Here is a 23,024-nt window from a genome sequence, read left to right as displayed (position 1 = left end):
TATCCAAAGCACATGCTATAGAGCCCCTTTCCCTGTAAGTAAATCCAACACCAAAGAAAAAAATTAGTACTGACAGCCAAGTAAGAGTGACTACAGGCAAGCATATCAGGTGCGTAGAGATGAAGACAGACATGCAAACACTGAACGTTAAGAAAGACAATAATACACTAAAATGTATGATACCAAATCAACTTACCAAAAAGGAGCACATGTCAGCTGCTCACAGGTTGTGTACTTTTTGCCATGCTATCAAAAAGGAGAAAGTTGAGGAGTGTTAGGCTGCTGAATTTGAAAATGCTCAATCATAGCACTCACTCCCACTGTATTTAGATTTCTGTTCCAAGAGAATCACATGAAGGATTATTACAGTTTGGAAATATCAGACATTGATTGAAAGCAATAAGAATGTAGCACTGATGACAACAAATGCTAAGAAGAGAGGAGAGCAAGGTGGGTTATCAAGCAAAAGGGTCAAGCAAGCAGTCCAATACAATGGTAATTTAAGTATTACAATAGCTTTGGTTACACTCCAAAGTGCATGAGCTATCCTCATGATACGGCAGATTGAAGTTGTAGTAGCTTGCAAAAACCTCGGCTATTCCATAGATGAAACCCTCCTGTGGTCCCATCACCACCTCTCCTTCAATGGACAGCATCCAAGAACTGGGTCTCATCATGTCACCTGAACTGAACAGATACCACCTTGCGCTATTGTAAAGAAGTGGTATGCTGCAAACGACTGGGCTACTTAGTTTAACTTCAACGTTCGCGCTAATTCGCGGCTAATTCGCTGCATCTTCACGGTCAAATAATTCACAAACTATAGACAAATGGGGGCCATAAAATTAAAGAGCATAATTTAAGCTTTCCAATGGTATAAGTTACTTGCCTGTGTGGCAAAGCTTCGCTGAGAAAAACGGCTTTGAAATGATGTGGGGTTGCTGCTGTTGTACCTGGGCTACTTAGCTTACTTAAACTTTGACGTTCACGCTAATTCGCTATATCTTCGCAGTCAAATAATTCACAAACTATCGACACCTGGAAAAATGGCTTTGAAATGATGTCTGGTTGCTGCTGCTGCTATGGGCTACTTAGCATTTACGCTAATTAGCGGCTAATTCTCTGCCGAATAACTCTGAACTATCCCTCCCATCACCATGCGGAGACCATAAAAATGAATTCATTCGTTCATGTACTAACTCACACACCTAATAGCAAGTCATAACAAGCTGTCTAATATTTAAAATGATGTTCACCTTACCTCTTTGCTCTCCTCTTCGTACGTGCGCGCCAAAAGCACCTGACTCACTGCTGCTCTGCCTCGGTCCCACAATGCAAGGCGGATCAAGCGCGATTCAAATTTTACCGTAATGTGTTGTGTTATCACAAATGATGGTGTGAATACAGTATTCTACTGTGCAAACATGCAGTGATATTTTGTGAAATTCTTGCAAAAACGATGTTCACAGCAATTTACTGTGCAAACAACAAATTCACAGCAGAATACGAAATTACAGTAATATAGGCCTTTTGCGAATATTACAGTAAAATCTTGTAATGTGAAAATACAATAATTTATTGTGAAACATTACAGTTAAATGTTGTGAAATCCTGGTAATATCTTACGGTGTTCAGCCACCCGGTTAGCTCAGTTGGTAGAGCACGAGACTCAGTAGCTTTGCTATAGAGGTCCAGTAGTGTGCATGCGAAGCAATGCACCACTAACTAACTGGTAATGCTGATTCTGATCAGAATTTTCAGGCATGATTCTGACGAGGTATTAGGCACAGGGCCCAATAGAGTTAAAGTGTTTTAATTTGTTCTTGTGAACATGCTCCTGGCATGTGAATCCTTGCATGGCTGATTGCAAGAGTGCAGAGATTGGCTTTCAGCTGGAATCCTGAGTGGGTGGCAGTGGTCCCTGTTTTTTTTTTTTTTACCACTGACTAATATTGTTGGCTCATCAGTGGTAGATTTTCTTATGCTATTTGGGTTTTACTTCATTAATTCTTTCTTGGTTGGGCTGATGCAAAGCAGGATGTTAATTTCTTCTTCTCTGGTAGCTCTGATAATGGTAGATTATCTGTGGTGATTGACTTCCACATGGTAATTTCTGGTTTAATTTGATGGTCTGAAAGGGGGAGAGAGGACTTCCTTCCTTGGGACTGTAAATGTTACATGTCACAAATGCAGTTTCCTATTATATAGTTGAGCTGCTTTGAGGTTTTCGTCTAAAACTGTTCATGTCATCCTGCTTTAGATTTTACATTTGGATTTACACATTACGATGCGTCAGTGCTTAAAGTGTACAGCAATGCACAATGGCTTTTATGAAGAGTAAATTGAATGGTATTTGCTGAGCTAGTCGTTCATTGCTCTTCTAAGCTCATAAATGCGGCAAAGTAAGCTTTTTACATTTTTGTTATTTAATAACTACTCCGCATTGAACTCTATATAAAGCTTTTGGTTAAAGCCACACATGGCATACATGGCAAATAGCTCAATGTAGAGAATTATTATAACTATTATAACTCTGTGTAATACATTCGTTGTTGCATATATGCCATCTGCTGAGAGCATTTTTGTAATGAAAGCCAGGATGTGGAGTGGAATGCAACATTCATAACACTTAACAAAATAACTGCCAATATTACCTCCATCATAAATTCTGACAGCACTACATGAAAAGCTAAACAACTTACCCAAACAGAATTTGGTATTACATGGGATATTACCATAGCACCATAGCACCATAGATGTATGTATTGTTCATAAAACAATATCACTGACATTTTATCATTTTGTACTACATTCAAGAGCTCTGAACATAATACCTTCTAGAGGCTTGGTTATTAGGATATATAGACCTTTTTTGGGAATATAGAAAAGCTTGTGATTTGCAACAAAACATGTTGACTCGAATATTTTAAAATTATTTCCAGTATTTGATATTATAGAGTGGAGTGATCTGGCTTACAAGTGAATTTTCAGGTATTCTCATGTGCAGTGTGGCAAAAGGCATATTTTCTCTACTGCTAGAGGTAGCATCATTTAAAATGAAACTCTTCTTTTAATTTGTAGCTTAATCAATATGCATTTCCTTCAGACTGTCTGTATAATTCTTAATTGTGCTTTCAGTTCTGTGACAAGATAGAGAAAATGCACTTAGTGTTTACAGTAACTGCACTGAAAACACTCTTTACGACAGACAGTTGACAGAAAATTGAAATGCTTAATTGCAAAACAAAACCTTGATGCAGCACCAAAGGTCATTTCATAAATATTGCTTCTTGTTTGTGCACGCTTGTTTTTTGTAAGGAGGAAACCTGCAGCATTACCCAAGTAATTTATCTTTGTTTTGAAATGATCTGGTAAGCTCCATGTATTTCGTGTAAACCATGGTCTGCCAGGAAGGAGCACACAAACCAGAATAATAAGCCCCTCAACTGCAGAAATAATTTAATTTTGCAAGAATAATCAGTCATACTAATCTCCATGGTAGCAAGCATAATTAAATTTGCCAGCTAGAAATTTGGAGTCGCCTCCTCAAGAAGTCGCAAACAATTAATATGTTTTACCTTGTCAAAAAAAACCTTACTCTTTAAAACAGACATTGTTGGTCAGTTGTGGAACTGTGAAAGAAGACTGTATAAACAAGGTTTTTCATGGTTAATATGCCTCTTTGCTCTTCAGGTGAGGATGAAAGCAGCTCTAAACCAGAAAGCACTGATTTAATTGTACATGGACTACACTGCTCAGTACAGGACAGAGGCATAAACACTCAGTACATTTAATATTGAATTTCAATTTTTGACATTTTTAGGCCAAATAATTTCACTATGTGCAGTTATATAGTTTAGCAACGAATGTATATATCACGTCCTTTATCACATGGTATATTGTATGTCCTCATAAACTGAAGCAACTGAGAGAGTGGGGGAGTTATGAGCTATGACTGCCATCTACAGACTGGTGTGGGAAATGCTTTATTTTTTTTGTGTTTTTTTTTAATGTTTTCATTATTTAATTTATAATAGATAATGAACAGTGTTCACCGAAAGGGTAAATATAACTGACATGTGTCTTTTGGTTGTCACTGTAATGTTTTAACAAAGCTAATAAGAGACCGCTATCATGTTTGTTGGGGTTGTTAAGGAAGTGTGTGCGGGCGTTAGCGCAGACACGAGCTCAGTCAGCCTACCGTGCGTGGCCTCCTTTCAGAGCCAATCACATTTTAGATAAACAGAATATTGCGTCATTGTTATTGTGGTAGCTGGATTTCCAGTTGCTTACATAGATTTCGCCATCATTTCGCTTAAATTTCGGCCCCTAAAGCTGCGGAAACGCGCGGACCCTCAAGACTACAGCAAAACAATGTCGGTGCAAAAGGACATTTCATCTGACGAGAGTTTGCAAGGTAACGTATGAACGTCAAACCAGCTTGTAGCTTACCAGTGTTGATGCTAGTGCTCGCTGATTATTTAGAAACACGCGAGGTAACTAACATTAAATTGCCTAGACTAGCCTCGTGTAAAGCCTTAGCTGAGCAGTCGAGGTTTATAACTAGCCAGCAAGATTAAGCTTAACGTAATTACATGTTTTTTATCGCTCTGTAAGACGTGGAGATACCACTGTAAGAGGACAGCCCATCGCCCTAGTTAGCTGACGAGACTTATTTGTTGTGCTACAAAATCAAAATGCCTTCAAGCGAAGGGCAGTTCCTACGTGTTTATTGTTCCACTGTACCCATAGCCTGCGTGGCAGACCCAGATTATATAGGCCTGTGACACAAATCCACTGCAAATCCATCAGATTTCAAGTTTAAAGAGTAACTGTATTTGATTTAAGGCTCCTGGGTTGAGCTGCATTTCAGTGGCAATGGCTCTCAAAGCACAAGCCATCACGGAAGCCAGGAGCAAATCATCCCCACGTCCAGCCAGGAGGGTGACGTGGAGAAAATGCTGCTAGATGCACAGAACGAGTCGGGCAGAAACAGCTCCAGAGGAAGCTCTCAATGCAACAGGTTTGTGGAAAAAAAAAGAGGAAGCACAGTTTGTGTTTTTCTTACGAGTTGTGTAATACAAATTGTCAAGAATATGTCAAAGTTTCCCTTATCTTTCCTTGTCTTCTTCTCCTCAGCCCACTCAGAGCACAGACCCCCCTTCTCCTGTGGAGAGGCTCAGAGGGAAACAGCTCACAGGTATATTTATTGTAACCACTGACCTGGATTCAAATATCTTAATCAAAGTCCTATTAAGTGTTTTTTTTTTTTTTAAGAGTTTATTTTACATCGTAATGTTCTTTTTTAACGTTTATGATGGCTAAGTTGTCGTGGGATGTGTTTTCAGTCAGATGAAGACTTCCAAGAAACAAGACGGGAAGTAGAGAACCTGATGAAGAAAAATGCTGATTGGATCTGGGACTGGTCCAGTCGACCTGAGAACAATCCACCAAAGTATGTTGCCACCACTGATATGTTAGCTCTTAGTATTTTTATGACATTTTTGTAATTTCAGTGGAGTAACTGAACCATGTGAAGACAGTTTGAATTCACAACTAATCTCTAGCAATAAGAAATGTGATAGTGGTTAAAACCCTATAGTGTGTTAACAAACCCTAAGTATATTTATTAAATGCCACGAGTTATAATTGTAATTCATAGAATTTTAAATGTCTGTGTGAGCGTAGGCGTCAGTATGACATTAAACTGTCACTCATTGATTTTAATGTATTCATAACAATGAAAAATTAATGTTCTCCTCCGTAGGGAGTTCCTGCTGAAGTACCCTAAGCGCACGACCTCTCTCAGTATTAGGAACACCAGCGTCATGAAGAAGGGAGGCATTCTCTCTGCTGACTTTCTGAAGATTTTCCTTCCCTCATTAATCATTTCTCACATACTCGCTGTTGGCCTAGGGTAAGCAACATCATTTAATCGCTAACTCACAATATTACAGTAACTCAAAAACTAAAAACACGTAATAGTAACCTCTAGAGGCAAATGCAGAAGGATATTTAAAGACACTTCTAAAGCCCCACTTTTTGACCACTTACAACTGATGAAAATATAGACCAGTTTTCCTAGTGTTCAGAACCATGACGGATGCGAACACACCTTTAGTTGCACCAACATAACATGAATAATTTAGTTGTAGCCTTGTGTTTGTCTCTATATTAAAAGGCTTGTCAGTTAATTTGATAGTGATAGATTCCAATCTTGTGTTTTGACTTTTTGTGGGACAAGTTTTATTTACTTTTGTATTGTGCCATTAATTAACCTTGATCTTGCTTTTGTGAAGCTCTAACATAAGTAGAATAGAAGATAACTAGAACAAAAAAACAAAACACAAAAACAAAACAGAACATAAACATGGTGATAAGTAGCCAGCAGCAACAAGTGACCCCTTCTTGTGTTCAGTGTGTCAGATTTAGTGAGTAAAGGACAAAAGTAAACCACTGGTTATGTTTGGGACTTAGCTCTTAACTCTAAGAGTATACAGTGTATACAATACAATATAATATGGTGTGTCCCAGCTATTTATTTGTGGAAACTGCAGCCAACACAAGAAATTCAATTTAGTACCATGAGTAATTTGTCTGTCGAGCAACACCACCATGTCTTTTAATCTCAATGGGGTTATTTTAAAGAGAACCATATCGCACGTTTTACTAGTGATAAAACTATGGTGAAGAAGTAGAGGAATCAAGTCCCTGCTTCAGTGTATTCTTGGAAGACACATTTTTTTGTATACTTTGCTCTCTGCACCATTTAATTTTACATCCTTGCCTCTCTCCTTTTAGGATATATATTGGGAAACGCCTAACCTCCCACAGCACCTACTGAGTCGAAAGGTGGGGTGTGGCGACGCTTTGTCACCTTGATGTGACCAGCCTGGCATGCCTTAAAATGGGACCTTTTGAAGATCAAGCGAGTTGTGGCCATGTGACATGGTCCAATTTGATAGAGAGCCTTGTATTGCCCCCAGCAGCGTGGAGAGTAAAGGATATGTCATTGTTGTTTTTTGCTGAACATACTGACCAATCCTCTGCTCCTTGCTGTAGTCCCTGTCCTGGCCTGGAGTCGACTGTTTTGCTGCTTCCTGCTCCTTAAATCTGCACGTTAGGGAATTGAGAGAGAGAGATAGTTAGTACTTTATTGCCTTTTTCGTTTTGCAATGAGAAGTCACTTGTGATTTAAAATCATATACTGTGAGTTTATTTCTTTTTTTGTTTTTTTGGGATCAGCTGGGCATAAATGAAACTGTTGTGACTTGTAATTTTTGTTTATCTCTTAAACACTTAGTGTTTGTCACCTAAGTGTTTATCTCTTAAACACTTAGTGTTTAAGAGATAACATTTATCACTGATTGCTCAATTTTTGCAATGGTAAATTGTAGAAAATCTAATGTTAGCTTATTAAGCACAAACGTGGTCCATTTTGTTCATCTTTCACAAAATAAAAGCTGGAAACACATGTATGGCCCAGATGCTTTTATGCACATTATGTAGGAACATGAAGCTGTCTATCAAAGGAGAGGGCCACATGCAGATGAACACAATTAAAATTTTATTGAACTTTGGTCAAAATAATAAACAAGTGAATACATTGCCACCATGTTAGGAATCAATGGACAAAGACAATGCATTATTATGTGTTTGTTTTAATGTCATCAGTATATGTTTTGTGTAGTCAACTTTCATTTCTGCATTCACAACTACGGAGATAAGATCCACATTTGCAATACGCGGTTCAAATTTGGGTGACATCCCTAATAAATGAATAAGGGCACATGTATGAGGCCTGTCTGAATTTCCTACTTATTACATGATTCGGAGGCACTCTCACATAAACTGTATGGTGTGCAATTTTCCTCCTTAATGTGTTTTCATAGACAGCCACATATAGCAGCAGTATATGAGGACATAACTCTATAAAATAGGATTTACAAATAATGCACATGAGGTTTGTAAAACGTTTGGGGACATAAACTTGTAGCTGTCACTGATAGAAGTAGGTATTAAGGCTGCAGATTCCCTTTGTCCTGGGCCCCATCTTGTGCCATGTAGTTTCCAGCCTGCATCCTAAAACATGGTCAAAAACTAGAAATTAATCTCTTCATACAAACACATTATCAGTTGTCTCCAACAGTGGTTCTGAAACTGGTAGCCCCAAATAGTATTTCCATAACAGGTTTGCTTGAGATCTGCTCAAAAGACAGTGGTGTGACTGAACATTTTTCCACCTCTCTACAACATAAAAACATGCAAAGCAATAAACATGTTTTAATACATACTTCTAAATTTAAAAACACATCTGTAGTTTTAGTTTCTTTTATTATGTGGATGACAAGGTGTACTCGAGTAGATACAGTCAGTGAAATTATGTCACCGTATTGACTGGGGTAAAGTAAGAGGAGGGAGGGGGAGAAAAGAAACGAGTCCATTTTCCAAATTCATGGCCTCTTCCACCAGTAGTTTGGCCTGAATATATGGCCAATGGGGGAATGTTACAGTTAGGCTTATTGGCCATTAATCCGTGCTTCAGAGGGCCCAAAATCTGAGAAATGATGTTACAACTTTGACAAGACGTCATTTTAAGGGCTTCCAAGAGTTCTGTTGTTAAATCATGAAATGAAGGCTTAAAATGTCAACACAAACACCAACGTTCAAGAGTTTGACCTCTAGGGAGTGCCATTCTGTCAATTAGACCCGAATTGGGCTTTCTGGGTCAGGGGGGCATGTTGATTGCCCTGGTGCCAAAGGCAAAAACAACCTAAGCTCAGACTCAAAATAAAACAGGCCTATGGATCAACCTCCTGTGGCAAAAAAAGTAGACACGTGCTTTCGAATTCTTCACCAGGAGGACAACGAGGCTGTTTCTTCTTATACAGATAGACAAGTAGTAGGCTTAACTACACAGGTACGGTAAAAGCCCTATCCTCTGGAGCCCCAAATCTTCTAGTTGATTTTGTCCTGGAAAATGTACAAGTTGTTGGTGGCTGCCACAGCTATCACATTATCTTTGGGGTGCCAGGCAGTGTGGAGGATCTTCTTGTTGAAGTCCAGGCTGTCCACGCTGATCTCATCCTTCTTCCTCTTGCCACCAGTGGACACTTTGCGGGGTTTGAGCGTAGCCCGTGGTTTGCTGCTCTCCCGGGACGCCTCCAGTGTGATGTCCCGCCTGGTGTTTCGGTCAAACATTCGGAAGAAGTTGTTGTAGGAGCCGGTCATGATGGCACTGACGTAGGAAGGAAAATGAAATTGATTGCATGGACTTACTATAAAGCCCAAAACTGAATACATAACCAAGGACGATTGGTCCGAAAATTACACAATACGTCATAAAAGTTACTGCAAGTGAAAAACTATCCTGTGCAGGAGCAGCAACACTTACCTGTCACTGCCATTCCAGCAGCACTCAAACTTGTCAAAGATGCAGTCATTTTCATACAAGGAGCAGAGCTTACTGCGAAGATATTCATGGACCTGAGACAAAAACAAATAACTCAAACCTTTACTTGAGGTAATGTCTTTATCTGTACAGATAAAATTTAAGTGTAACAGGACTCATCCAGCCTGAGTATTGCACATTTACACCAAGGTTTCACATCACGTGAATGGTGACTTCTGCTTAGAAAATTTAAACACAACTGCCCTCAGACTGACCAGACACACCTGTGAGGTTATTGTTTTTGAGTCACAGAGAGCTTGTGTGCCATTCACTGAATGGATCGGAAAATGAAACGGAACATAACAGGCTTATTGTTATATTCTTTGAGGAAAACACTGATATATAGTGTAAATTACATCGTTTAAAGCCTCAACTATAAAATGACAACCTTTCAGTCTACATAAAATATATGTTACATTAAGGGCTGATTTTAAGTTGTTACTTGAATCAGAGGAATCAATTCTAAAACACTGTAATGCATATTTTGTTCTCACACAGGGTTAATGTAAGTTGCATCTGCAGTCATTAGATTAATAGGTTTATGCACCTGATATGTCTCCACTGGCCTGTTCTCCATGTTGAGGTCCCAAACTTTGACGGAGAGGTAGTCACGTGTCATCATATAGCGTCCGCTGTGACTGAACTTCACGTCCGAGATGGAGGAGATGATCTCAGAGAAAAAGGATCGGCTGCTTGGATCCTCAGGCTCCTCAAAGACTGGAAATAGGAGACATCTCTTGACTGTTATTTCTCAAATATTTAATCATTATCTACATTGATTATCTTAGACTAAAATAACTACACATTAGAAAATCTGTTATTTTGGTACTCAGAATTTATCAAATTCATAAGTGATGTCTATAAATGTATTCTGACAAAAAGACAAAAACCCGAAATGCAATCAATTACTATGGAGAAAAGCACAGAATATAAATATTGGCCTAATATTAATACAAAATATCTAGTATTTATTCATAAAATGGTCTATCTAAATTCTAATTAACTAACTTTCTGCTGATCATCTCATTAACTGACTAAACACTGCAGCACTACAGTGGAGGTACTTACACTTTGAGTGCCTATCGCAGAGCGCTGCTGCTCGCATGTCACACAGGCGGATGGTGCCTTTGCTACTGCTGTACACAAATACATTGCATTGGTGTGGATGGCACTCAGCAGCTGTGATTACTTCTGTCAGTTCCTCCATGTTGGCAGGCTTGATGTCTACAATATCTGGGAACACACTGTTAAGGAACTAGCAATCTTATGTTTCATTGTGACACAGTGTTGAGACTTTTAACCGATAAGCCACATATCTAATATCTGCTTTCTGATGAAGGAAAAGGATACTAAAACTTCTGTCTGTGATTTCCAAGTGCCATAGATTTATTCTTAGGTCATCTGCAGAGAGGTACGTTTCATGATCACTATTTACAGAAATGGAATTAATGTGATAGGTGTGCGCATTTGCAAAGATCCTCCGTGGGCTTGCTTCTACCATGAGATCCATTGGCATCAGTACTGGTACCTAAAACATAGAATGTGCACCCTTTAGATAAGATTTTATAAAAACCATCTTCACCATCACAAAAGCCATGCTCAAAGATGAGACAGGTTACATACCCGTAAAGAGGTGATTCTAAAGGGGTCTCTGAGTCGTCCATCTTCATCTTTCAGGTTGTAACCTTCTGCTCGTTTATCTCTTTCACTTATTTTCCACAATTTGATAGTTTTATCTGACAAAAGCAGATGAGAAATTTTTTTAATTTGGAAGTGAAAAACAACAATCAGACAGAGATCAAGTCACACACTTTCAAATTGTAATATGAAATAATCAAAATAGATAAGAAGTAAACTCTTACCATTTGTCGAAAGTAGAAAGTGAGCAGCATTTTGTTGGGGTAGCCATCTTATTTTATTAATTTTTTCCTCGATTTCTAAACTTTTCAAATAGTCAAACTCTGGCTCGTGACTCTGAAAAGTGCTATAGACATTGTACTCCCCGCGCAGGTGTGGACGATTCTTTGACTGAAAGAAAACATTGTAAGCATATGTCAAAAGGTGAATACATACAGCATATATTATCAGAGTCAACACGTAACTTCTGACATTATACTGCTGATGAAGACACTTGTCTGTCACTCCATAGAACTCTTACCTCCTGTTCATGTTGAAATATCACTACTCTGCCTCCTTTATCTCCAGTTGCAAGCAATTCTCCAGAATAGTTGAACTCAACTGTTGAGATTATGTCCGCTGAAAATGGACACACATCAGACTGATTCAGACGTCACAGCTCAGCTTTCTAAATACTAGTTCTGATCACAGCTAGAAACATGCTACTGGGGCAAATTATATTTTTCTTAAATGAAGAATGTGACACACTAACAACCAAACACACAAAACACGCACATCCATTCATGTGTGAATGAATGAAAACACGCATGATGTCACTTTGACAATTTATGGACGCAGCACATTGACGTCATGGACACGGTCGCTCCCCTTTTAATAGCTTAGCCACCACCTAGCATATAGCTAGCTAGCGGCATACAGTTCTTTACAGAAGAAAGGGCGTTTGTGCAGCTGATCCAAAAACAGACTCACACCAATCACGACAGCTGACTTGTAATAAACCCCGTGCGACCATCTAGCTATCGCGCATCTCATGTGAAGCCCACACAGCATCATCATCATCAAACCATCTAGCTAGCTGTCCACCGTTGTAGCCTAGCCGCCGAGCTAACGTTAGCCACATACCTTCCGCAACATCTTCATCTATCGCTCCTTTCACTTGAGAGAAACACCACTGGAAATCATTTCCTCCTGCAACTCCTGTAAAAAAATAAACAGAGAAAAACACAAACGAACACAGCGTTAGTTTGTGTCTAATTCGCGTTTCGTGTGGCGATAAAACGACCTGACAGTGACACAGTTTGACAACTAGCACCCTAGCTAGCCAGCGTTAGCGTTGGCTAGCTAACTTGCAGATTCAGGCCATCACACACACCAAGTGAGGTGGATCCTTCTCCCCTCTTCAAAAGTAGCTTACCCGCCATTGCTTCATTTAGCAGCTCTTGCTGTACACAGCTTCCAATACCTAATCAACCAACGCGGCTTGCTCGGGGGAACAGATAGCATCCACAATCAGTGTGAAGACTCGGGTCCGGATCTGTCAAGACCACGGAAATTATCCGTGATTTTTTTTTTCTTCCAAAATGGCGCACAGTACATGGAGAAATGACGTCATGCACACATGCCACATCCTGGCTCCCACCATCCTCCCGAGTATCATTTCAGTAAATCTGCATTCAGTCCCTATTTCCCATGCTTTCGACTTAATCTCTATAACATTACATATTAAGAACTGCCTATTGAGGCTGTTTAAGCCAACACAGCTGTCCTCGGATGGGTGGGTGGGACATATGACACTTACACATCAGGTGTAGATGTTTTGATAAAAGCTGAAGCGCACAAAATCAAATGAACCAAAAATAGATATGTAATATAAAAAGGTTTCTAGTGTTTATAATGCATAGTGCATGAATTTGATTTGTAGAATTTCAGTAACTAGTAAAGCTCGTGCAGAGATAAACGTCTAATTACAAATCATGTTATTAATGGTAAAACCTTTTTTATTGTTCACTTGGTTGTTGTTGCTGTTAGATACAAAGTGTGTCCTAACTCAAAAAATGTGTGACACCTTACAAGTATCCCAGCCTTAGTATTATATGGTCAATGGGTGACACCTAGTGGGGAAAATGAGGAAAATCCAGTTACTTTTTCTTGGGTAGTGCACAGTGTTTCACCTCTGAGGGTAATAGACTGAATGTCTGCTACATACTTACAGTTTGTACTATTCAGATCCCATTTCACAGAACTGCCAAAGGCCTTTTAATTTTTCTGCTCCTTTGTGATTTGGTCTGTAAAGCCTGATTAATCAAGCCCAATCAAAACAAACACCAATAGTGTTAAAAAGGTAAATGTAGTTTCAGAGTTTTAATTTTGACTTGTAAGAATAAGGAATAATTTGCTGAAGAGGCCACTTCTCTTATAATCTTGACCTATGAAGCACGTTGTTTCAATAACCCTACAGTGTGTAGGTTGGCTGGGTGCCATGCATGTAAAATAATAAAATAATTTATCACAGTGGTAAATTTTGCACAATTCAGAAAACCACATCTATCGCTCTATCGCTCTATCACTCTATCACTCTATCTATCTATCTATCTATCTATCTATCTATCTATCTATCTATCTATCTATCTATCTATCTATCTATCGTGATCTTGATTATTTTTGTGTGCATCATTCCTAAAACGGAAAATTAAATTTTTAAATGGAGAATTCAGTCTGTTAACCAGACACTTGTATGCTATCAATCATTTTGTATTGTTTTGTTTAAATGGCAGATATTACACAAGGGAGCAAACTTTCCAAATGTTCTGCTTGGAATCTGTCAAAAAGTATGGCATGTATATTTCTGTATTTTTTTTTGTGAAGATATGCTCAAAATCGTGGTGCAAAATATACATACAAAAATAGATGTTAGAGCTTTGGTAGCTGTTTTTAGTTTTATGCTTATTTTTCTGTAAACAGCACTCTGAAGGGTGGGAGTTGTCAAGAATTGGGAGGAGATGGATAACCCATAGGGGCTGATTGTGCACTAAAAAAGTCACTTTCCAAAAAAATAAATAAATAAATAAAAATAAATAAATAAATAAATAAATAAATAAATAAAAATAGCAAATTCTGATGAACTGTGAGAATATGTAATATCTGGGACACATTTTGGTAGATGAAATGGAAAAACCAGAGATACTGTATGTTCTTTTAAGTAGACTGATTGATTGGAATAAGCTATTAATTTCACTGAAAAGTAAAATGAGGTCCTATGTTTGTACAACTGTTTTATTCTAATTTTACTATAAATCTTTAAATAGCACAGGGTCCTGAAAAGTGCTCCTTAACAAATAATGATAGTTTTTAACTGAATCATATGTGTCTTTGAAGCTAGCAAACTATCTGCACTTTAATTAACTGTGATAACTTAGTTACTAATAACTACATATTGAAGTTATAATGTCTATTGTGCTTATATTTGTTTTTGCATCAGCAGATTATCCTGGAGGTAGCAAGTGAATAAATACGGATGTAACCTGAAAGACCTGGATCAAATCTCACCCATACCTTCTCCTCAGTATCTCCTGAGCTCTGCATCCCCTTCATCACTCACAGAGTGTCCCTTGGGGAGAAGCCAGAGCAAAGGCCTGGAGGTTAGGAAGACTACATCTATATCTATATCTATATCTATATCTATATCTATATCTATATATATATATATATATATATATATATATATATATATATATATATTTAAAGGTAGACCAACTTGTGCTTGCAGTATTGGTACAAGCCAGTTGATATAATATAGTTCCTAGAAATGAGGGAGCATGCGTGGAAATATGATGTAAGAATGTGGCATTATACACAGGTCATTTTAATTTGAGTAATTTGTGTAAATTACAGATACATACTGTTTGATAGTCATATTACATTTTCACTAAACCCCAATAAGCATTTTAGTCCTGCATGTCTATTGATCCCATTTGTAGTTAAAAGACATGGGAATGTTACCCTTGAATTAAAAATAGAAGGTTCGCCAGTGTTTTGTAAAACCATCATTATTGTAAGAACCACTTGAACTTCTAAAACATCCTTGACTCCTGCATGAGGAGCCCTTTGCAGTCACACACAGCATTAAATGGGTTCACAGTGGTTTTTACTTTGATAGTTTCAACCTCTGACCAAACGCAACAAAATGTGTAGCTGTCTGATGAGGCAGTGTAGACAGTGGATACAATAAGTACAAAACACTTTGTACTTTAAAGCATTAACTAGTGTAGGTATAGATACTACACTAATGACCAGAATAAAGGATAGTAAAAATTCAAAGTAAAATTGAATTTTACTTCCATTCTAAAACGTCTATTTTTTACTATATATTATTACTATAAATAAGAGTGAAGAAAATTGCTACCATTGACTAATAGTGCACTATTAAAAACTGTGTAAAGGAGAAACATTTGACTTAAGCCTAATTTGTGATTTAATAAACGGTACAGCCTAATTGTTGTACACATTGGATTTTTCACATTTTTACAAGTTCTGTCTTGTGGCTGTGACTGTGTGTGCAAGAGAGTGTGTGCTGCCGTGCCGTAGCTTCATCAGGTATAAGGAGAGGTGTTGACTTTATTCCGAGCCTCCAGTAACACCACTGACTCTGATAGTTCCCCATCCCTGTGGGAATTCATTATAAGACAGCTAGAGGCTGCTTGTGGATGGTTACTGTGCTGCCCGTATGTTAACTTGTCGCTATCGCGCAAGGCAAACATGTGGTGCAGCTGCTTTCTCTGGCTGTGGGCAACCTGGAGAGATTGATTGGTGAGCCTTCTGTTTTATCCAGGATCAGGGCCACATTCAGTAGACATGGTGCCTCCGGAGAAGCAGCCATTTCCCCCAGAAAATATGGCTCATTACCAGCGCAGACAAAATGAAGGTATATTGACTTTTTAACATCTTACAACACACCTATTCCTGAGCCGTTTAACAACAAGCGTTTGTTATCCTGGAAATCTTTACTTCGTTTTATTCTCGTGTAACTGAATAAAAAAACCCTCTGATTTGAACATGAGCTCATCATGTTCAAGTTTTTTTTTGTTTAACAAAATTAAACACAGACCTACTGACCTCATCTATTTCAGTTTGAATTTACACACAGAGGCATGCACATAAATACCCATACACATGCATTTGCACCCTGCACAGACAAACCCTTCCCCCACGTTTGGTCCATCAGACAGTTTTTAACACAAACCATTGGCCAGTGGATGTGTCTGCTCTGCTCAGGGGCATAAGCTCTGTCCAGACCCTCAGTCTTAACTCTCTCTCTCTCACACACACACACACACACACCCTTACACGCACATACACAAACAGCAAAGACAAACACAATCAATTATTCAAGACTCTTGTTTTGGCTCATGTGTTTTTTCTTATTATTTCTGTTCTGTTGTTTCTATAGCATCCTCTGGCAAATTAACAGCCAGGAGGCCCGATGAGTGAAATATGAGGCCTGATGACTTGAGGTCTGTGTATTTCTTTGTAATTTAGATGGCAGAGTATAATTTGCATGCACAGCCTTCAACATTGTCTCATTGTCTGAAGGAGATTATCCTTGCAGCTTTCCACAACTGAGGGTTGTCAGAGACCTCGCTTAGAAGACAAACCTTTGCCTCCTTGTTTATTTCCCCCATGAGTGAAAATTTTCAGCGTGGTCATTCAGTGTAGTTAAACCTCACACTGAAGCACACAAGCGATGAGTGTAAATAGTACACTGTCCTCTACTTTTTATTATTTAAATATCAGTTGTACCCCTTTAGTAAGGCTCTATACATTGATATGTAGGATATAGTGTATAGTTTACATACAGGGACTGTCATTCTCCAGTGTGCAAATTTGTGCACTAGATGGCACTATGGCACTTATTATTCAATGCCAATGGATAATTTCCATTTTGCAGGATAAGTGTGTGCGGCTGACACAAGGGATGATCACAAATGTTGTTTTCCCCAAGCTGATGTTGATGGTATCATGAAGAACGCCATATGCACTTGCATTTATTAATTAACTTTTGACCTTTAAGCACAAAGTAATTGTTTCGTTGTTTTAAGTTTCAAGTGAAATTTATGTGAAAATACCAAACTGGAGTAGCGTGGATCACCAAAGTTTTCAGTTTATCTCCATGAATCACTTGACAGATTCAGAGAAATATTTTTTAAAGGCTCAAGTGAACATCAAACAAAATATACTCTTCCGAATCAATGAGAACAGAAAAGAACCACATTGAGGGGATATATTAGATATGAATCCTTGCAGCAATGATGTCCTTGTAACAGATCATATTGTAAATAAGATGGGTTAAATTGCACTTGTAGCTTCCCTTCAAGGATATTCTCTCGGGGGGACAAGAGAGTGCTGCAGACTCTTCCTCTAATAACGCTAGACAATGAGATCTCAGCTCATAACATAGGCCTCCACTATATAGAACAAGTATTGGGGGCTTAGCAGCTAATAAAGTGGCAAGTCTTCAAATCCATGTCAGAAGAGCAGAGTGCCACAGGGACCTTTCATAACACTTGTATGTGCAGGTTCAACTGCAGTGTAAAGGTTACACATCCACATTGTACTGATCTAACCTGATGAGTTGCCTTAAGCCTCACAAATTTCAAGGCTCTGTTTCTTATTTAAAGAAGAAGAACTGAATAATTCCCCCAATCTCTGAAAGATGACAGGCAAAGACAGGAGTTTGGGATGAATGTTTGAGATGCCATACAAACTCCACTGTGTGTCCTCTGTGTGCATGAAGCCTTGACAAATTTTAAATCTCTTTGTTAAATTTAATTTGATTCTGATTTTGTGTTTATATCTGATAAGCTTGTTTTGCCACAGTTTTTGTGGAGGTAATTTTATTTTTCAAAATGAGCGAAAATTATAATACACATCAATTTTGTTAATTGAATCACGCTGCCCTTAGAGTTCACAAAACACAGTCTCAGTAATTAGCCTTGATTGCCTAGTCTGTGTTTCATAAATGGTCTCTCCCGCTTTCTCTCTGGTGAACCTGTCCTTCACTTGAGCACAGACACTCCTCCAGCATTTCCACCCACTTTGTTTGTGAGTCTTTGATCCACAGTATTCCAGTTAAAGTTACACCCATGTGCTGCAAGTTGAAACTTTCAGCATTGTTGCTCAGGGGAACCTTATACCCGTGGCGCCTTCTGCTTTTGTCCTTCCCTTTAGCAACAGAACTCTCCTATGGTCCCGGACAAAAGACTACTCACGACACCATTTTATGATCTCTGTGATGATACCGTTTCCTTCTCCTGCTCGCATGTTACCTTGGTCTGCTCATCTAATCTGAAATATTAATGTCAAAAAACATCTTTAAGGGTTCTCCTTTGAGAGAGATGTTGATTTGGCGCATAGGACAATGAAGTAAGAGAGAAGACATCTTTTATCCTGAGATGCATTTTAACTGCAAGCAACCATAACCAGTTTAAATTTAAATCAGTACTTTTTCTATACGGTGCACAGCATAAAAGTGGAGAAAAGTGATGCCACCAAGTTGATAATTGAACCATAAAACCAAAACTCTAATTTCATTTTTTTTTTCAACTATATTGTTGTACACCAACCAGCTGGACTACATCCATAATGCTCATTGTGTACAGTGGATGATTGTATTTGTGCACATGTATACATAACCTGCATATAAATTTGTTTGTGTGTTAGTATGTATACCAGAGTTACACGTGCGTGTTAAGTCTAATCAAAGCAACATTAAAAAACATTTTCTACAACAACAATGTAATCTGGTGTATAAAACACTTTAAGGCAACAACAGCAAATACAGTATATTAAAGTAGAGTGTAAAGTGCTGCGATGTCTTGCCTCTCCAGTCTGTCTAATCACTATGTGAGTGAAACATTCATGGTACACTAGATCAGTTCAATATTTAATTTCTCAACAAAGACTACATGATGGAACAGATGCTCAAACTTTGTATGTTTCTCAGGAGAGCAAAACTCACTTTCATGGAAGCTATTGAGTACAGAGATTCTGATTGTGTACAAGCTTTGTGTTGACTTCTCTGGGCTCTTCACCTATGCACTAAACATACAGTCATAGATAAAAAGATGTTCAAACATACTAAGCGTGTATAGTGAGTCAGTGCTCAAACCATGGACTGAATATATCAATTGTTTACATCCAGGGGCACTGAAAACTCATGTGTGGAACCACATCAGTGATGCACCAAGGTTGCCCTTTGCCTCCATGTCACATTTCAAGTGAAAATTTGACTTGGCATGTTTACATAGGATTTCTTCATCTCCTTTTAAACCCCTATGGGCAAACTGAAGGTGAGGGGAACTAAGATTATTATCCCCCGTTTCTCTGAGGAGCTTTTCTTTATGCACACCCTCACAGATGTCGACATTTGGTTAGGCGGTGTACATAGAAGCCCCAGATTATCTAGCGTTTCAGGAAGTCTGTTTAGCTAAAGTTAGGAGTGGTTACTTTCCTGTACCTTCCTAATTTACCCTTGTGATTTGTGACATAGAGACCCCCTGTGCTTACTCATACATGTGTATTAAAGAGTGTGTAAGAGAAAAATATTGGTGATTACTATTATTACTGTCCATTTAAAACCATAGGTCTTAGTTGTAATGATGTTCACATCAATAGGCCCCACTTGTGCAGACATAGACCTAGTCACAGGAAACGTAACAGATGGTGTACTATATGTCATAATGCTATAAAATCCAACAGGAATTGACAATTGAAATCCCACCCTGGAGTTTGCCTCTTTTAGCTTTGGCATAATCTTCTCAGGATTTCAATTGCAAAGTCAAAGAGAATAGTCTAACACATGGGGACTAGTTATCTGGGGCAAATGCGGTCTAAGGTTGACAATGCAAAGGCTATGTTTATGTGCATCACACTTGCTATACTGAATGTTTCCCAGAGTGCAAGAACATCCTCCCCTGAATTCTATTCCTCTTCCCACGTCCCTGTGCTGCCGTGGAAAGTAGGCCAAGTGAGCACCAGGGCGTTGCTTTTTTAAGATGATCAGTTTGTCAGTGTGTTTTTGTGTGTGCTCAGGACGGCTATTCATGTGGCTTGACTCTGTAGAACAAAGACCAGCATTATACAATTTGCAGCACTTCCAATAGCAAGGAAAAGGGAGAGGTTGGAAAATAGGGACAGGACAAGTGTGGATGAAACAAAGACAAAATCTGGCTTGTACTCTAATTCATTTACTTCCTCTTTTCCACCTCTTTGTTGCAGCAAAAAGGTCCCTTGCCAGTAACACTCCTCTGCAGGATCATACTGTACTCTGGCTGGCATGGATTATTTTTAGCTATTGCTGTGCAGCTTTCACCTTGACTCTCTCTGTCTTGACATCATAATTAACATTTCTGTTAATAGTAGCACTGTTCAATATTAACAAGGATCTCTGACTAAAATCAAAATTCAGTTGTTGAGTGGTGCTGCCTTTCTCATATATGAGACTCCTTGTCAATCACTATGAAATCTGTATCTCCTTAATAACAAAAATCTGTGTAGAAGTAAATTAGAGGCACTGATGCAACATTTGAAAAATATACATTTTAATGTGAGTGACTTGAGAATTATTGGAGTCCTGCAGTTGTGGCAGTATGACTGTAGATTGGCAAAAGCTCCATCACAGGGGTCAACAGGCAAATTAAAGTTCTCTTGAGTGCTGAGGCAAAGGCTGCTGCCTGTTTGCTCATGCACACGCACATGCGCTCTGAAAGAACCAAGGTTAAAGCTGATGCCTCCCGTTTTGGAGGCCACGTTGCCCGATGCAACATGTGCTCATATCATACTTACTGATGAGATGTTTAAATGACCTTTTAAAGTCAGATTTTTTTTTCCACCCGGTTTTCTGAGTGGCACAGTCCGTTTGGCATTTGGGCGCCTACATTCTAAGTTAATATGTTCCGATTTACGGCTGAATAATCAAATTTATCTCACTTCCATCAGCACCACTGAGAAATGTGAGGCGCTCTGATAACTTCTTTTTTTTTTTTTTTAAATAAAGAATTTTAGATAGGCCCACAAAACAGTGATGGACACAATCAAGACGGGGCTGCATAAGAGCGAAGGTATCCTGGGTATTTGGTCATGTGTATTTTGGTCTAAATTTCCAGGGGATATTTTAGATGTTAATAGCCCTGAAGTGGTCTCGGTTTCTTATTTAATTTCTCTCGCCTTCTTTAAATGTAATTCGCCCACAGACTGCGCCGCGAGGCTCTAAACCGCGCAGAAACTCTCTCATCATTTCCACAGCAGAATGGAAATGCAAATTGTGCGCACGGGCAATGCCCTTGACAGAACTCACCACTGCACACAATTAACATGAGCACTCTGACAGAAGTTAGTGACGAAATGTGAGGTCACACCAGCTGTGTGTCACACAACATGGCCGTGTTTACCCCACATTAAACGCATCAAAAGGGTGAACAAATGCACTGTGTATGATAATAATAGTAATAATAATAATAATTATAATAATAACAATAATAATTTTATTTTAATTTATTTTACCGCATGAAAAACAATAACGCCGTCTGCTCTATAAATCTGTATTTTATAAAAATCTAATTTGATTTTTTTTTTTCAATTCTCTTGTGCACGCTGGTCAGTATTCTTATAAGAATTCTCCTGAAAAATATTGGTTTATTATTTGAGATAATTTGTCCCACAAACATAACAAAGAAAAAAAAACAACAAAAACAAAAACAAAACAATTTTTCGGCCGCTTCGGGGGCTGGGGAGGGGGGTGGGTGTTAGATAAACCTATGTTGAGATTTAGCTATCTTGTCACTGAGGAACACAGCTGCCTCATATCGACACAATGATCTCAAGTGTAACCAACGAGGGGCGCTGTCCGTCTATCAGCTCTAACAAGGACTTGACACGAGTAGCCTATATGATTGATCTCATCACTCGTGGCCATTTGTGTTTTACTCCTATAATTAAAAATAACGTGTAAAGTGTATTTTAATATAATATTTGAATATGTCACATCGTGTTTCGGGCGTGCATTTATTAGGGCCCAACGTTAATAGCTTCTGGAAACAAAGTTTGCAAGGAGGCATTCATTATACTAAGCAACCAAACATTTTCCTAATTTAATTTAAGAAAATCAAAGAATTATAAATATTGTCTTTTTTATCCCACTTATGATTAAAGTCTCAATAAACAAGCATAAAACCAAGTTGATCTTTTAAAATACAGCTACAAGTGATAGACGATTTAAATCAGTGGCTTCACACCTCTCAGCAAATTTCTATTTTTGCGCGCTAGCTTGTACATGTCACATGAACATAAATAAATAAACAAACAAATAAATTTTAGGTTCAACAGCATACTCTAAGCATTAAAAGTATAAACAATAGAATTAACAGTGTTGGTTGAGTTGCTGTAAACAATAAGTGGGCTGACTGCCTATTTGTTCCATATGGAATTTGAAATGATGCGTAACTGTAGGCGTATTTGATTAATATTTAATCGAAAAAAGATCACTTTAAAACAGCCTCTGTGATAAAGCCGTGAGCGAACTTGCTTGGTGGGTGCTAATAAGATTTCTTCTTCTTTTTTTTCCCCTTTTTGCCAATCAATCCATTAGGAAACAATGCAGGTGAGCATAATGAAAGTGTTGTCCCAATAAAGTGCATCGATGGACAGCTGGGCAGCGGCCGGCTGATTGACTTTGCCTTGACATCTGGGAGGCCCGCTGGCCCCTGGCACGCGTATAGGCTGATGTCGCCATTTACATGCAAATTTAAGGAGATCATGAGGGCCTCGCCCCGTAAATTCACACAAAAAAGAAGACGTCACCCTCAATACGGAGGAGGCTCGTTCCGTCGAGACGGGAGGTCTTCGAAGTCACCGTGTACATTTTTATTGGGAGACACGCGTC

At 38.6% G+C, this 23,024-nt stretch overlaps 2 protein-coding genes across 2 annotated transcripts; one reads left to right on the top strand and one right to left on the bottom strand.

The window, feature by feature from the left end:
* The first annotated feature begins 4,255 nt into the window (after window positions 1-4,255).
* Window positions 4,256-7,474, top strand: bnip4 (BCL2 interacting protein 4). Its single transcript, XM_041049487.1, has 6 exons — window positions 4,256-4,417; window positions 4,849-5,023; window positions 5,140-5,200; window positions 5,349-5,455; window positions 5,768-5,917; window positions 6,802-7,474. The coding sequence occupies exons 1-6, from the start codon at window positions 4,375-4,377 to the stop codon at window positions 6,842-6,844; spliced, it is 579 nt and encodes a 192-aa protein (XP_040905421.1). The 5' UTR covers window positions 4,256-4,374; the 3' UTR covers window positions 6,845-7,474.
* Window positions 7,475-7,554: 80 nt separating this feature from the next.
* On the bottom strand, window positions 7,555-12,686 carry ppp2r2d (protein phosphatase 2, regulatory subunit B, delta). The gene is made up of 10 exons (XM_041049486.1): window positions 12,504-12,686; window positions 12,212-12,286; window positions 11,610-11,707; window positions 11,314-11,479; window positions 11,075-11,187; window positions 10,802-10,979; window positions 10,520-10,684; window positions 9,999-10,168; window positions 9,395-9,486; window positions 7,555-9,238 (listed from the first exon to the last, which is right to left on the bottom strand). Exons 1-10 carry the CDS (start codon window positions 12,508-12,510, stop codon window positions 8,959-8,961), a joined length of 1,344 nt encoding a protein of 447 aa, XP_040905420.1. The 5' UTR covers window positions 12,511-12,686; the 3' UTR covers window positions 7,555-8,958.
* Window positions 12,687-23,024: the final 10,338 nt, after the last annotated feature.

Source organism: Toxotes jaculatrix, chromosome 11 (assembly GCF_017976425.1).
Source record: "Toxotes jaculatrix isolate fToxJac2 chromosome 11, fToxJac2.pri, whole genome shotgun sequence".
Taxonomy (NCBI): domain Eukaryota; kingdom Metazoa; phylum Chordata; class Actinopteri; family Toxotidae; genus Toxotes; species Toxotes jaculatrix.
This window is presented reverse-complemented; position numbering and strand designations above follow the sequence as displayed.

Coding starts and splice junctions, on each gene's coding strand:
- bnip4 (XM_041049487.1), top strand. CDS start 4,375: ATGTCGGTGCAAAAGGACATTTCATCTGACGAGAGTTTGCAAG. Junction 5,024..5,139: donor GGAAGCTCTCAATGCAACAG/GTTTGTGGAAAA, acceptor TCTTCTCCTCAG/CCCACTCAGAGCACAGACCC. Junction 5,918..6,801: donor ATACTCGCTGTTGGCCTAGG/GTAAGCAACATC, acceptor CTCTCCTTTTAG/GATATATATTGGGAAACGCC.
- ppp2r2d (XM_041049486.1), bottom strand. Junction 10,685..10,801: donor AATCACAGACAGAAGTTTTA/GTATCCTTTTCC, acceptor GTGTGTTCCCAG/ATATTGTAGACATCAAGCCT. Junction 9,239..9,394: donor TGCTGGAATGGCAGTGACAG/GTAAGTGTTGCT, acceptor TTCCTACGTCAG/TGCCATCATGACCGGCTCCT.